Genomic DNA, 14,469 nt, shown 5'->3' with positions numbered 1-14,469 from the left:
CCTCCCAAGTAGCTGGGACCACAGGCGCCTGCCACAATGCCTGGCTATTTTTTGGTTGCAGCCATCATTGTTGTTTGGCGGGCCCGGGCTGGATTCGAAACTGCCACCTTAGGTGTATATAGCTGGCACCTTAGCCACTTGACCACAGGCACTGAGCCAATACTAGGGCTTTTCAATAGAAGAGACTTCCAAGTCACTTGTGAGAAATTTAGTTCTCCTTGGGCAACAGTGCAAAATTCCCAGGTGAGCTGAGCCAACTTATAAGGGGAGCACCTGATTTTGAAACACTGAGATGTAAAGATGAATCATTTATGCAATTTAAGATCAAAAAGAAGACATCTACTTTGCTGCCTCTATCCTCACATCAACCTGATTTTCAAGGCATCTTCTATAGCCCCTGGTAGAGCTCCAGGATGTCCACAGTTTGAAAATTCCTCTGGTTTCAGTTAAAGTGCTCTGCACACATCCTGGCCTCAGCTTGACCACATCCTTCACACAGCCCCTGGGGACCTCTCTGTGAGTGACCAAGGTTTGACGCATGAGAGGCAAAGGTGTCTGACTCACTAAGGATGGAGCAGAGGGGGTTTCATACTGTAATTACCCAAGATCACCAGGGCAGTCTGAGGGTAATCAGGTAATTAGAGTGTGTGTGTGTGTGTGTGTGTGTGTGTGTGTGTAGTGTGGAACAATTACCCAGCTCACTGGCTGCCAGACGCCTGTCACTTCTCCTCTGGCCTTTGGGTTGGGTTCCTGGCTCTACCTGTGGACTATTAAGTGTAATGACCCTGTCATGCAGAGGAGCCTGTCATTATCTCTGTGTTAACATGGTATTTATCCACAAACCCCTGCCAAATCACTCTGTAATTAAAGGGCTTCCACGTGGTCCCCTCTGCTCTGACACTGGACAGCTGCGAAAGTTGTCAGGGCAAGGGTGGCTTTAAGCAGCCGAGGAGCTGGGCTAGGGTCACCTTGGGAGGCTCCAGATGGATGTTGTAACTGAGTCCTCCTGCCCCGTGCCCCGTTGACAAGACCTGGGAGCATACACCCAAGCAACAGGACTTTAGAGGCATCAGGACAGCACCTCCTCCCCGCAAAAATTCAGTCCATGGGGCTAACTCATTGACCACTAAAGAAAACATAAACCAACTTTAAAATTTGAAAATTAATATCTCTTCTGAAGTCTCTTGTAACCATGGCAGAGGGAATTGCATCATATAACATGGAGGAAAACTTTCTAAAAGTCCTCAGTAGCTCTCAGGCTCTACTTCCCAGTCACTCTTTGCTATCTGTCCCCCTCAAAATCCAAGCACCTGCCTCGGTCACTGGAGTTCCTGTGCCTCTGGGGTTCTTTTCTGTTTGTCACAAGCATTCTAAATCTTTGCTGAGAAAAACTGAATTTGTTCCCAGCCTCTCCCATTTCCCCTCCTTCCCTTTTCCCCGTTATCCGCACAAAGGACCCAAACACAGAAGGCCCCTTAAAAGAGGGAGCAGTTGTGATCACTTGCGGGTGGATATTGTGCTCCTGGTGGCCATGCGGTGCTGTTCTGAGCACTGGGCTAGGCTTTTTCTGAAGGATGAATTCCGAGACTTGGAGTACTTGGGTATGAATCTTTAAATTTGAAAAGATATTGTCAGTTAGTTTCTAAAACCTTGGACACCTTTAATAGGGTCCCACTAATAGTTTATCAGAATGCTCATTTCCCCATCTCCTTGTTAACCTGAGTTACTACCTCCTTTTAAAAATTGACTTCAAAAAAAAAAATTGACTTCAGGCTGAGCACCTGTAGCTCAAGCGGCTAGGGCGCCAGCCACACACACCAGAGCTGGTGGGTTTGAATCCAGCCTGGGTCCCCCAAACAACGACAACTACCACTAAAAATAGCTGGGCATTGTGGTGGGCACCTATAGTCCAGCTACTTGGGAGGCTGAGTCAAGAGAATCACTTAAGCCCTAGAGACTGAGGTTGCTGTGAGCTGTGACTCCATAGCACTCTATCCAGGATAACATAGTGAGACTCTGTCTCAAAAAAAAGGGCAGCACCTGTGGCTCAAAGGAGTAGGGTGCCAGCCCCATATGCCAGAGGTGATGGGTTCAAACCCAGTCCCAGCCAAAAACTGAAAAAAAAAAAAAAATGACTTCATCGTTTTTTGATACATGTGTTATATGTTCATTGTAAAAAAAAACTGAAAAATGAATAAAAAGGTAAGAGAAAATAAATACTAGCTATCATATCATCATCACCAAAGAGAAGAAACATTGCTGTCCATTTTTACAGAAAAGGATGGCAAAACCCAGATAGCTAAGGTAGTCACCTGAGGAACCTTCCAGAATCCATAGTGCTGCTGATAAGGTATTAAAGATCATGCAGTTTTTCTCTGGGCTCCCTCCCCCGATGTCTCCAAAGGCTTGAGAAACTTTCTTAAGCTGGTGGGGACTATTTTGAGGGAAGCGATTCCAGTGATCCACACCCCTGAAATATGTGCCCCCCCCAAAAAAAAACAGTTCTGCTGCCAGGAAGGTTCCAAGCCTAAGGATTTGTGGAGCAGGAATGGAGCACAAACATTCCAAAAATGTATTTCTAGACATTGGCAGCTGGATCCAACAGATTGGAAAACCCATCTCCCTGGCCAACCCAGAGCCAAGTTTCCATGTCTCGGGGACCCTGACGTGCCCCATTAAGCCTTTACTCTAATGACTACTCTGCTTTCTATTCCAGAGACCTGAATTATAACGAGCTGCAGGAGTTCCCCGTGGCCATCCGGACCCTGGGCAGACTGCAGGAACTGTAAGTGCCTCTGTTGGTTTCTGTGGGTGTCCTCTTCTCCCAGGCGCAGGGGCTGAAGCCAGCCTGGGCCTCCCTCGTGCCCTCACCTCCCCATCTGCCATGGTCCTTGTAAAAGATGTAGCTGCCTGCCCTCCCCAGCCCCCACTGCAGCTCTAAGTAGTCCCAGGCCTCATTAACTTGGCTTTGAGTGTTTCCGGGGGAAGGGGGGTGTCATCAGCAGAAATGGCCCTGGGCCCTTCCAGCCTGGGAAAACACATGGCATAAGCCACCTCCTGGTAGCCTGCGGTGGCACTGTCCCTGCCTTTGTTGGGATGTATCCAGAGAAGAATGGGGAGAGGAACTGGGCACTGGCTTACAGGGTCACTCCTAAGTACCTTGTCCCCAGGGGGACTGAGAAGTTGGCTCTGGTTCCCCATAGCTACCATTTATCATTTTGTTTCCATATTTACTGAGCACCCCGTGTACCCAGCCTGGTGCTTGGTGGTGAACAAGAATGAGGGGTCAGAGTAACATGGCCCTCTCTGAGGAGGCTTCATCCTCATTGAGGAGATAAAGTAACATATGTAAAACAGGACTAAACAGTGTATAATTCTGACCATTAATTATGTAGTATTAGCTAAAATGATGGATGGGAGTTCAGAGTAACCTAGAAAGATCACTGTGGACTAATCCTTTGATTAGCCTTAAAGGATGAATGAGATTTATGTGGCAGTGGTGGATAAGGGGAGGCATTTCAAAGGAAGGAACTATGTAAGTAAAGACCCAGATAGGAAGCTGAGTTGGCAGAGGCTAGCTGAGGGATGACCCCAGGAGGGGGAGCAGCCTTGCTGGAGGGGAGCCCTCAGGAAACGGTAAGAGCTCTACTGTACAGCTACAGGGACTAGATTAAAGGGGCCTTGGAGGTTCATGAACAGACCCAAACTCTCAGGCAGCATCACCTCTTTCTAGCTCCTGCCAGCTAAAACTTTTAGTGCTAGCCCCATGCCACTCACCTCATCTAGAAGTTTGAAGGTACGCATGCCAGATTTAGGTAGCAGATAAGGAGGTCACAGCTAAGCTGGAGCAGTCAGAAGAAATGTCTGAATGAGAAATGACTAGAAGTCCTCCACTGCCAAAGGGTCATCAAGGTCTGAATTTTTTTCCTTTGAGCTGGATCACAAGAGAAAGATGAGATTTGATCAATCAAGAGGGCATGGAGGGAACAGGGTATGTAAAGGCATTGAGACAGGAAAGAAGAAAGCACCAGGGAAGAGAGAGCAGAGACCTAAGTTAGCAGGGGAAAACAAATACAGGTATAGAGAAGTATGTGTCCATCCATTCATCTGTCCACCCATCCATCCATCATCTCTTCAGAGAAAAATGGTTGAGGATAGGACCTGTATCTTATAAACTTCTAAATCCCTCAGAACTTGGCCTGGCACTAGATGCAAAGGAGAGGGGCGTTCAAAAAAATATAATGAGCAAATGGAAGGAATGGAAGAACAAACAGGGCTGGGTGGGTGGCATTGGCCAGAGGTGTTTGAGGGTGAATCTGTGAGTGAGATAACATGAAGATGGAAATAATGATGGGGCAGCAGGAGGAAGAGAGAGGTGAGCCGAGGCCAGTACACAAAGAGAAACCAGAAACTTGCAAGGAAAAAGAGGATGTCAGAAGAGATCCAGTTCAGCACGGATGATGTACTTTTCAGTCCAACAAGTTAGTTATTTTGAAATGTTCTTCTCAACCAACCAAACACATGATTTCTGGTTTCCAGATCCCAAATGCTCCACTGGGGCCATGTTCCTCATCTCCCCCTCATGCCATCTACAGTCATTCGACATCAGATTCTGCACCTTGTCCCTCCCACTGCTACGGCTCTTGACACTTCTGTGTTGCCTCATGTCGGGGCCTTGAGGTCAAGCCAGCCTCCATTTGAGGAACATCGCTCACCCTAGGATCCCCTGGAAGCTCTGTTTTTTCTGCATCCTCCTTCTCTTAAATACTCTTGGCTTCTTCTTGGGACCCACTGGGGTCCCACAAGTGACTAAGGAGAGGGTGCCCCTCTTGGGACCTGCACTCAGCCTCTTGCTCTTGAGCTGCTCCCACAGGCTTCCTGAGGCCTGCAGTCAAAACTCCATCCCACAGTATCTCCACACTTGTTAGGGAAAGAATAGGTGTGGATTGAACAAAGAAGAAAAAGATTTGAACCTGGACTCTCCAGGCTGCCGTCTCTTTTGTCTTAGGGCCTATCTAGTTGGACATCCAGACAAGATTGGGCGCATTCAGGGTGGTATGGCCGTAGACATAGTTGGACTTCCAAAAGCCCCCTGTGTCCCCCTCTCCACACTTTCCTCCAAGTCTGGATCACCTCCTTGGTCTTGTCTTCCAGGGGTTTCCATAACAACAACATCAAGGCCATCCCAGAAAAGGCCTTTATGGGGAACCCTCTGCTACAGACAATGTGAGTACTACTTTTTTAGTCTCTTGATACTGAACAGTGTTTAGGGAAAAGGGACAGAGGTTGGAGAGGCCAGAGAGACTTCCCTTGGAAGCACCGAGGAGGCAGGGGTGTGGGAGGGGCTGCCATAGTCCCAGTGGAAAGGACTGAAAAACTGAATTCAGCGTTTGGACCTTTTTCTTCCAGACACTTTTATGATAACCCCATCCAGTTTGTGGGAAGGTCAGCATTCCAGTACCTGCCAAAACTGCACACGCTGTAAGTTGGCACCTGATGGCTGCCACAGCCTGGACGCCCCCTTTCTTCTCTCCTTCTTGCTGTCTCCTGCCTTTTTCCTACAGACCTCTGGCCTGCAAGGCACAACCCCTAGAAGGCGGGATCATCAAGGCTGCAGGCCTCTGCTTTGTTGAGACCTATTCCCAGATCTGTCTGGACTTAACAGCCTCCCTCCCGCTCCCTGACCTGTGGCTTCTCCCCAGGTCTCAGATGGATGACCAGGGCCCTTCTCCTTAGCCAAGGAGTTTTATCTGGTCTCTTTGGTTTTATCCTGTGCATGGCAGCTTTTCTTTAAAGGACTGGGATGAGGTTCTGAATACTGTATATTCTCAAGGCTGGTCTTCCAGTGGCCTTAGAGCAAGATCCTTGGGCCCCTTGCTGTGCCATCTCTGTCACCTTTGGCCTGAAGGTGCTCCTTTGTTTCCTCTCTTGTTTTTTTAATTCCCAGCCCAAGTCCCACCTCTCCTAACAAGCACACTGTAGCATCACAGTCACATAGCTAACATCTTCAAAGCACATGCTTCACCTTTACGTTCATTACTGATTTTCATCTTCATCTCTGTGAGGCAGGTGTTGTTGGACCATTTTACAGATGGACTATGAGGTGCTTGGGTCCTGCTCAGGCATGAACCCAGAACCTTTGACTTTAGATTCTGGGATCATTGCCGGACTCCTTTAGACAACACTCGTTCTTTTGTGCTCCTGCTATTAGCAGGTCCCGTGTGGGTGCATCACACGGGACCTGCTGATGGTGTGGCGCCATCAGTTTATAGCATTTAAGAGAAATGACAGAGCAGATGATAAATTAGAGGAGGCCCTATCTCGGGCTCTCATAAGCAAAGCCCAGTAGCCAAGGTCTCTTTCAGAATCACCCAAGCTAAGTCAGAGATTTCTGTCACTGGCCTTTGTTTTCTTTGCAAGCTGAGGCCTGAGGTTTGCCTGGCTTAGCCTGGGCTGGGCTGTGCTGAGCCTCTACCAGGGCCTGGGTGGCTGATTTGAGGGAGGTTGCAGGGAAGAATAACATTTCCCCAGAAGGTGGAGTCCCTGTGGGGAGAGAAGGCTGAGGGTTGAGAGCTGGGATGCTAAGGTCTGCAGACCCCACCCCACCACCCCTCAGAGCTTATTGTCTCTGTTTCCAGATCCCTGAATGGTGCCACTGACATCCAGGAGTTCCCAGATCTCAAAGGCACCACCAGCCTGGAGATTCTGTGAGTGGATTTTCTCTCTCTCCTCCTTATCTCACCCCCTCCATATTCACCCTTCCCAGGAAGGCTGTACAGAATCCTTGCTTCCCCCTTACCTGGCCTGCCTTGACTGCTTGCTGAGCCCCAGGAACCCACAGCCACCTCCCAATGTGGCTAGTGGGATGGGGTGAGCAAGCTGCTCTTCCCCTCATCACCACACTTGGATTTCTTCGGTATGACCTCAGGCCCCCAAGTCGTGGGAACACTGAGGACCTGGGATGGGAGGAGGCCAGGGCAAACCCATCTCCTTTGCCTTTCTGAAGCTCGATTCCAACCAAGATGTTCTTGCATTTTCTACTATTATATCCTGTGGAGTGGAGGGAGGGAGTGACAAAGCATAGTAGGCCCTCAGTACATTTAAGTGAATGAATGAAACAAGCCAACACCCAGAGTAAGTGTGTGAGAGGTCAGCTGCCCTGCCCCACACCACAAAGCTCATTAGCACAAAGCTCATTCATGGCATTGCTGGGATGGGAACTCTCCTCTTTGCCTCTATTGTCTTCCCTCTAGATCTGCTGGCTTGTGGAAAAGTTTCCATGACGGAAGTCATAGTTCATGAAAGATGACCTTGGCCTTGGGTCCTTTCTAGGACACCCTGTCCCTAAGCCCAGCCTGCTCCCCAACCTACCCCACAACCCTCTCTCCCCTAGCTCCTGGTTCTTCTCCTCTTTTCCATCTCTTTTCCCCTCCTGCAAGACACAGAAAGCAAACTCTGTGCTTGGTTCCCATGGTTTGACTAGGTGTGTTTTTTTTTTTTTCCTGTCTACCCCCTGCCAATGGCTATCACTCTTAAGGTCCTTGGAGCAGAGAAGATTTTTTTCCCCTTTCCTACAGACCCAGTGCTGTTGGAGACCCTTATGAGACATGGGGTGGGGATGGGCTGGAGGTAGGTGGGGTGGGTTTGGGGGTGCAGGGACTGCCTGTCATGCAGATGCCCTGTGCTATGGCCCTCTTTCTCCTCTCCCCCACCACCCAGCTTCTCTAGGCCCAGGGAAGCTTGGTGCTCAGATGCCAGGGCTTGCTCCTGTCCATCCTAGGAGCCCCACCCCCTGCTCTCTCTCTCTCCTTCCACATCTCTCTTTTGTTAGCCCTGTCATCCCATGACTGTATTAGGAGCTGGAGATGGTGGCTGGGAATGGCAGGGCCCTGGGCCTGGTGCCAGCTCTGTCTCTGTTCTCCCTGCAGGACCCTGACCCGTGCAGGCATCCAGCTGCTCCCATCCGGGATGTGCCAACAGCTGCCCAAGCTCCGAGTTCTGTAAGTGGCTCACAGCATTCTACAGTCTTGGCACAGTGCCCCTGCCCCCAAAAGGCCTCTTCTCCTGTCCCACTTGGTCACATCTCTTCCTGGAGAGTGGGACAGCTTAGGCTCCTGCTGAGGACCTGCCCCAGAGGGAAGGGGCTGTCTTCTCTTATTCAAAATGAAAAGACAATGGTCTTTGAAGTTAGACAGGGCCCAGCTCTGCCACTTACTATTAGTTTGGACTCATTTTTTAACATCTCTGAGCTTCAGTTTCCTCGTCTATAAAATGTGTATAAATTTGTGAAGGTTGGAAAAAATTATACAGACAGCACCTATGCATAATGCCAACAAACAGCATTATTACTCTATAAAAGAAAATTGATCACTTCTGGGTCCACGGAGGTACTCAAGAGGCCTCCAAGGTCAAGGGGCTCTTTCCTTTGACTCCAGCTTGAATATAATGCTCCTGACCAGGGGCCATAACCCCATTACTGGGTGGGCCAACACATGGTGTATGGTGAGAGCTCTGGAGTTGGGGTCTGGAGAAGTGGGCTCTAGACGCGGCTTTGTCACTGGTTGGCACAGTGGCCTTGGGAAGTCCTGTCCCGTCTCTGGGCCTCAGGTTCCTTGTCTGTTAAGTTAAGGAGTTGGCTAGATGGTCCCTATGGATCCTCCAGCTCTGCTCATCTCTGCCAACTCCAAAAATGGTGGTCACAGGTGCTTGAATCGGCATTGCCCTGTTTACTCAGTAGGGCCTGATGTGCTCTTTGCTGTCTGTGTTAGCGCCCCTGTGCCCCACTCTGCCTCTTTCCTCCTCACCACACCCCTCTTATTGTCTGTTCCCCTTTCCCCAGGGTCCTCCCAGGGTCCTTCAGGCCATCAAGTGATAAGGTAGCCCCACTGGAAAATGCCAAATCCACCCCATCTAGACCCAGAGAGGGATGGGACTCAGGAGGGAGAAGTACAGAGAGAGCTAATTGGGAAAACTGGTATCCTGGGGTAAGGTGTGTTAATAGCCATGTCCCTGTGAGGTCCCCATGGCCCTCTGCTACTTGACAGGAAAACATAGCCTGACCAGAGTCCCCCAGCCCTCACATAACCCCTGCTTCACCCCAGACCTGGCCTTTCTCTTTTCTCCAGGGAACTGTCTCATAATCAAATTGAGGAGCTTCCCAGCCTTCACAGGTGTCAGAAGCTGGAGGAAATGTGAGTCTAGGGGTACAGGGAGACAGAGGCATGCAAGCCAGCCTCTGGGCAGGTTGAAGGGGAGGGAGTCAGCCATGGCCAAGTGCACCCTGGCATTCCCTCCTTCTCTGATTTGTTGAACCCACTAGGGTTTAGGGCTGGGAGCTTGGCAGAGGACTAAACAAGACCTATAGGGCTCACAGATGACAGACCCAAGAGCCAGTGACTGAAAGGAGTCTCAAGGTGATTCCTATGAGTCAGTGCTGACTAGGGCCAGTGTTGGAACAGGACGGGGTTGGACAGGGGAAGGCTTTAAGGAGCTGGACGCACCCTGTACTACGGAGCTTGTTCTCTTGTTTTCCACACCCCATAAACACACACGTATATATGTGTTCACATATACACAGACATACACAATCATATGTGGAAGAACAAATGTGGGATTCAGATTTCACGAAGACAAATCACTTTAAAGTTCTCTGAGCTCTGTTTACCCAGCTCCTGCTTCCTCAAGCTAGCATGGCCTCCTGAGTCTCCCTGTGCCTGTCTCCTGCTTCAGGACAGGGTGATGCCTTTTGGGGCCAGGGCAAGGTAGAGGTATGAGGTTCTTTTCTGTTTGTCTAGGTAACAAAGAAGGAAGGTCTTGGATGTGGCCAAGGCCCAGGGTCTGTCTCCCATTTAGACAGCCGGTCTTCTGAGCTCTGCTTCTCAGCTCTGGCCGGTCACTTGGGCTGTCCAAGGGTTGGGCAGCATTCTGCTGCTAGGCTAGGGTCGAGAGGACCCACGGCAATAGGGAGGTGTGGGGGGCAGTTCCTCTGGGCTGGGAGCCAGGCCCAGTGGGAACACTGGAAGCCGACTCCCTTTTGGGCCACAGGGATGGTTTTGTGGCTTTGTCTCCTGACCCACTTACCCAAGGCAACCGGATCCCCTTGTTTTCCCTTTAATTCTGGTGACTTCCTCGGGCTGGGCCCTTTCTTCCTGTGCCAGGAGAAGTGGGGGGCTCTCCTTTATTCCTCCCAGTGCTCGGGGGGCATGGAGCAGAGCCAAGGCCTAAGCATGCTGTCTCATCCAGCCTCTCTTACTGCCCTAGTGGCCTCCAACACAACTGCATTTGGGAAATCGGAGCAGACACCTTCAGCCAGCTGAGCTCACTGCAATCCCTGTGAGTACCCACAGCAACCAGGGGTGGGTGGGGAGGAGCCACTATCCCTCTGCCAGGCACGCTTATATCCATGGTGCACATGTACAGTTCAAGCAGGGGGCCATGAGGTTCTGCAGCCAGGCTACCATGTCCCCTGTTCCTATGGTCATGGCCGGTCAGGAGGTGGGCAGCAGTTGGTAACTTCCCCAAAAGGCTAAGGCAACCGCTCCTGGGGGCAGGTCAGATGGGAGTGTGGGAGGGAGAGCCCACAATGGGAACAAGGAGTCTGCTACATGTCTCTGTCCCCTCCTGTCATACTCTCTCTGCTTGCAGGGACCTTAGCTGGAATGCCATCCGGTCCATTCACCCTGAGGCCTTCTCAACCCTGCGCTCCCTGGTCAAGCTGTAAGTGGCCACTGAGCTCTCCTTCAGGACGTGGGGGACCAGCTGGGACTATGGGCTGGCTGGGGGACCAGGAGGGCCACCCCAGAACACCCTAGAACATGGACATGCATAAATGACTGCACATCCCTAGGAGATAGGCCTCAGCCTAATCAATCATTCTGACAGTCCGTTTTAGAGACTGTGGGGCCTGATAAACAGAGCCCGTCTCTTGCACACTGTGGAACATCCTCTGCTAATGTTCTGTAACACTTTGGCAGCCTCGGCCCTCCCTCATGCTCTCCCGCCCGCCCGCAGTGTGTACTGATAAAGGGGACAGATAGGCCTGGAACTTCTTCACTCCTTCACACACAGATGGGTGGCAGCAGATGTGGGAGCCTGGTCTCAGAGAGCTTGGAGTCCTCTCCGTGAGCATTACTCTGGAGGGGTCCCATTCTGTGGAGCAGGAAGGGACCTCAGGTCCTTTAAATTACATAGGATATAAACAGGGAACAAGCAGTGCTGGCTGCATGTATGTCAGGGCCTGAAGGGGCCTCTGATAGGGGCCACATACTGTATGTGCAGCAGGTCATTCACTGCACCAAGACTCCCGGCCAAGGGGAAGCTGACATCGTGCTGCCTGCTTGCCAAGCTACGAATCCTAAAGGCATGTCTACCCACATGAGGCCCTTTTCTGGTTAACACAATCACTTCTTTGGGTTAGCTTGAACCCCAATCTCAGAGCTCATCTAGTCCTGCACCCCTCACTTCACAGGTGAGGCTTCCAAGGTCTAGAGCAGTGGTTCTCAAACTGTGTGGGTCACGACCCACAGGAACTGTATTAAAAGGCCATGGCAATAGGAAGGTTGAGAACCACAGGCCTAGAAGGAGAAGCTTGTTCAAAGCCAAGAGCCAGAACATGGGGCTCCCAGAAACACATAATTCCTCCACAGGCCGAGGCTCTCTGGGCTCTGGGCTGTGTCGCTGCAAAACTCTCACCCCTGCCTTCCCTCTCCCGTTTGCACTATTCCTGCCAGATAGGTAGGGTAGATATTTTTATCCCTTTGAAAGATGAGGACATTGAAATTCAGGCAGATTTGTGACTCCCCTTGGTTACACAGTGAGCTGGTGACAGCGCCAGGTTTCCTGCCTTCCAGTCCAGGGCTGTTTCCACGACGCACAGTCTGTGGTCGTGGTGTTTGGTTTGGAGCCCTGGCTTCCTCTAACGTGTCTCCGGTAGAAGACCGTGTATGTCCTCACCTCTGGCTGCACAGCAGGCACAGCAAGATGGAATGGATGACCCAATCCCTGTTTGTGACCTGATGGCCAGCTCTGTCCAATCCCAGACTCTGGTCTCTTGTATCATCAGAAAAGTGAGAGGAAGGGCAGGGGGTTTGGGGGAAATAACAATTCAAAGGTCCCCCAGGGGACTGGGCAGGGATTCCTGGATGGTATTCAGAGCTGGGCACAGGAGCAGTGGTTGGGGGAGCTCTGTTACCTACAAAATGGGACAGCTTGGCATTCAGTTAGAACAGTCCCTGATACATAGTTGGTACCCAGTGTTTGTTGAATGAATGAGTGAACACCTGTAAATGGTGCCTGTGGCAACTCTGGGCTGCCCTCCCTCCCCAGGACACAATGCTTTCTTCTAAGCTGATCTTCTGTCCTTTGCTCCTCTCCTCTTGCTTCCATCCCAGGCGCACTGGCCACACCCTCAGCACAGCCCCGCCCCTTCAGCAATCCCACTGACTGCCAATAACCCTGACCATCCACTGTCCTAGGGATCTGACAAACAACCAGCTGACCACACTGCCCCTGGCCGGACTCGGGGGCCTGATACATCTGAAGCTCAAAGGGAACCTGGCTCTATCTCAGGCCTTCTCCAAGGACAGTTTCCCCAGACTGAGGTGAGGGCCTGGCTTTCCCCCACACCTAGGCAGGTTTGCCCTGGGGCAGCTGGAGGCTATGAGGGACATGGAGAAAACCACAGGGCCTCATACTGAGAAGAGCCTACTGGCTTAGGGTTTGGCTCTTTCAATCTCCCACCAGCCTACACGGGGTCTGGTACATGCCTCCCCTTCCTCCTCTTCTTTGCAGCATTTCCCCCTGTCCCAAGTACCAACCCTAGGGCACACTGGGACCTGTGGGGACAAAAATAAGAGGATACGACAGTCCCCAGGCCTTGCTGCTGCTCAGCAGGTTCTATACACCCACATCCTCACTTGGGCAGCATCTGGGCCCCTGGGATCAGGGCAGAGCCCAGGGCACTGACGAGTGGAAAACAAGCTGCACAGCCAGTCCCTGGTGCTAATGACATCCAGGCCTCTTCCACACAGCAGCAGCAGCAGCACAGCCTGTGTGGCCCAAGCCTTGTCTGCTGCAAACTAATGAGTTGCCCTGAGGCATTTGCCCTCACCCTCAGAGGGCACTGAACTAGCTCTGATATGCCCACAAACGTAGGGAGGGACAGCGTGTGGGTCTCTCACTGAGAGTCAGGATAAAGAACCAGTAAGAGAATTCCTATCTCCTTAAATATAAATGAATTGCTGCCTGTGTGACGTTGGGGAAGCTGTTCCTTTCTCTGCGCCCGCTAAGGGACTCCTTAAACAACAGGCAGAAAGTTTCTTTCCCCATCTCAGTTCTTAAGATGAACGAGGAAAAAACTGGAATATGTCCAGTACTCTTCAGAGCCAGGAGTCAGGCTCCAAGACCTGTACAAAGTAAGCCCAGGAGGCTGCTGGCACAGTGATCAGGGCACGTGGAGGTCAGGAGTCAGGCTGCAAGACCCTTACAAAGTAAGCCCAGGAGGCTGCTGGCACAGGGATCGGGGCACTTGGAGGTTGAAGGGCAGGTATTGAATGTCTGGCTCCCCAGGCTGGGGATCTCTTATCTCAAACTGAAGTCTTAGGCCCCAAACATACTGAGGCAGCCCCCTTCCCCTCTCCCCCAGGATCCTAGAGGTGCCCTATGCCTACCAGTGCTGTGCCTACGGCCTGTGTGCCAGCTTCTTCAAAGCCTCTGGGCAGTGGGAGGCCGAAGACTTTCACCTTGATGAGGAGGAGACTCCAAAGAGGCCCCTGGGCCTCCTTGCTGGACAAGCAGAGAACCACTGTGAGTGACAGGGGCTCTGGACTGGGCAGGGTGGGGGCTGTGGGGAGGAAGTTAGAGGTGAGGCTTGCGGGGCTGAGTGAGGGGACCTGATGGAACTGAGGAGGCAGAGGAGCTGCTTGTGATCTCGGAGCAATCTCCACCTGTTTGCACCTTGTCTCTCCAAGGCTATACTCAGAGGTACCTGGGAGAATGTGACGATGGTAACAATGGCACAAGTGATGTCTCAGCATTGGCTGGCCCCTTTGCAGTTCAGAAAGCTCCTCACACACATGCACCATCTCACTTAGTATCTCTGCCCTTGAAGTTCCCATGTTCTTCTTTAAACTTAGGGCATTCTCAAAGGAGACAGGCCCATTATTTCATCAATCTGAGCCAACTAGGATTGAGTTAAATTAACTGAATTAAAACCGCTTCCAGAAAAAAGAAAAAAATCCTTTCATAATATGTCCTAGAACCTGGCTCGGCGCCTATGGCTCAAGCGGCTAAGGTGCCAGCCACATACACCTAAGGTGGCAGGTTCGAATCCCCAGCCCGGGCCCGCCAAATAACAATGATGGCTGCAACCAAAAAATGGCCGGGCGCTGTGGCAGGCGCCTGTAGTCCCAGCTACTTGGGAGGCTGAGGCAGGAGACTCGCTTGAGCCCAGGAGTTGGAGGTTGCTGTGAG

The 14,469-nt window shown here is 51.4% G+C and overlaps 1 protein-coding gene across 1 annotated transcript in view; it reads left to right on the top strand.

The window, feature by feature from the left end:
* Positions 1–14,469, top strand: part of LGR6 (leucine rich repeat containing G protein-coupled receptor 6) — a 125,857-nt gene that overhangs the window by 102,117 nt on the left and 9,271 nt on the right. The window contains exons 7-16 of the mRNA XM_003792266.3: positions 2,717–2,785; positions 5,155–5,226; positions 5,410–5,481; positions 6,639–6,707; positions 7,929–8,000; positions 9,126–9,191; positions 10,261–10,332; positions 10,645–10,716; positions 12,474–12,599; positions 13,643–13,803. Coding sequence (XP_003792314.1) covers positions 2,717–2,785; positions 5,155–5,226; positions 5,410–5,481; positions 6,639–6,707; positions 7,929–8,000; positions 9,126–9,191; positions 10,261–10,332; positions 10,645–10,716; positions 12,474–12,599; positions 13,643–13,803 — 851 coding nt within the window. The remainder of the gene's footprint in view (positions 1–2,716; positions 2,786–5,154; positions 5,227–5,409; positions 5,482–6,638; positions 6,708–7,928; positions 8,001–9,125; positions 9,192–10,260; positions 10,333–10,644; positions 10,717–12,473; positions 12,600–13,642; positions 13,804–14,469) is intronic.

This window comes from Otolemur garnettii, unplaced genomic scaffold, assembly GCF_000181295.1.
Source record: "Otolemur garnettii isolate 467f Iridium unplaced genomic scaffold, OtoGar3 scaffold00055, whole genome shotgun sequence".
In the NCBI taxonomy this organism is placed as follows: domain Eukaryota; kingdom Metazoa; phylum Chordata; class Mammalia; order Primates; family Galagidae; genus Otolemur; species Otolemur garnettii.
The sequence above is the reverse complement of the archived record's forward strand: the minus strand, read 5'-3'. Positions and strand labels throughout refer to the sequence as shown.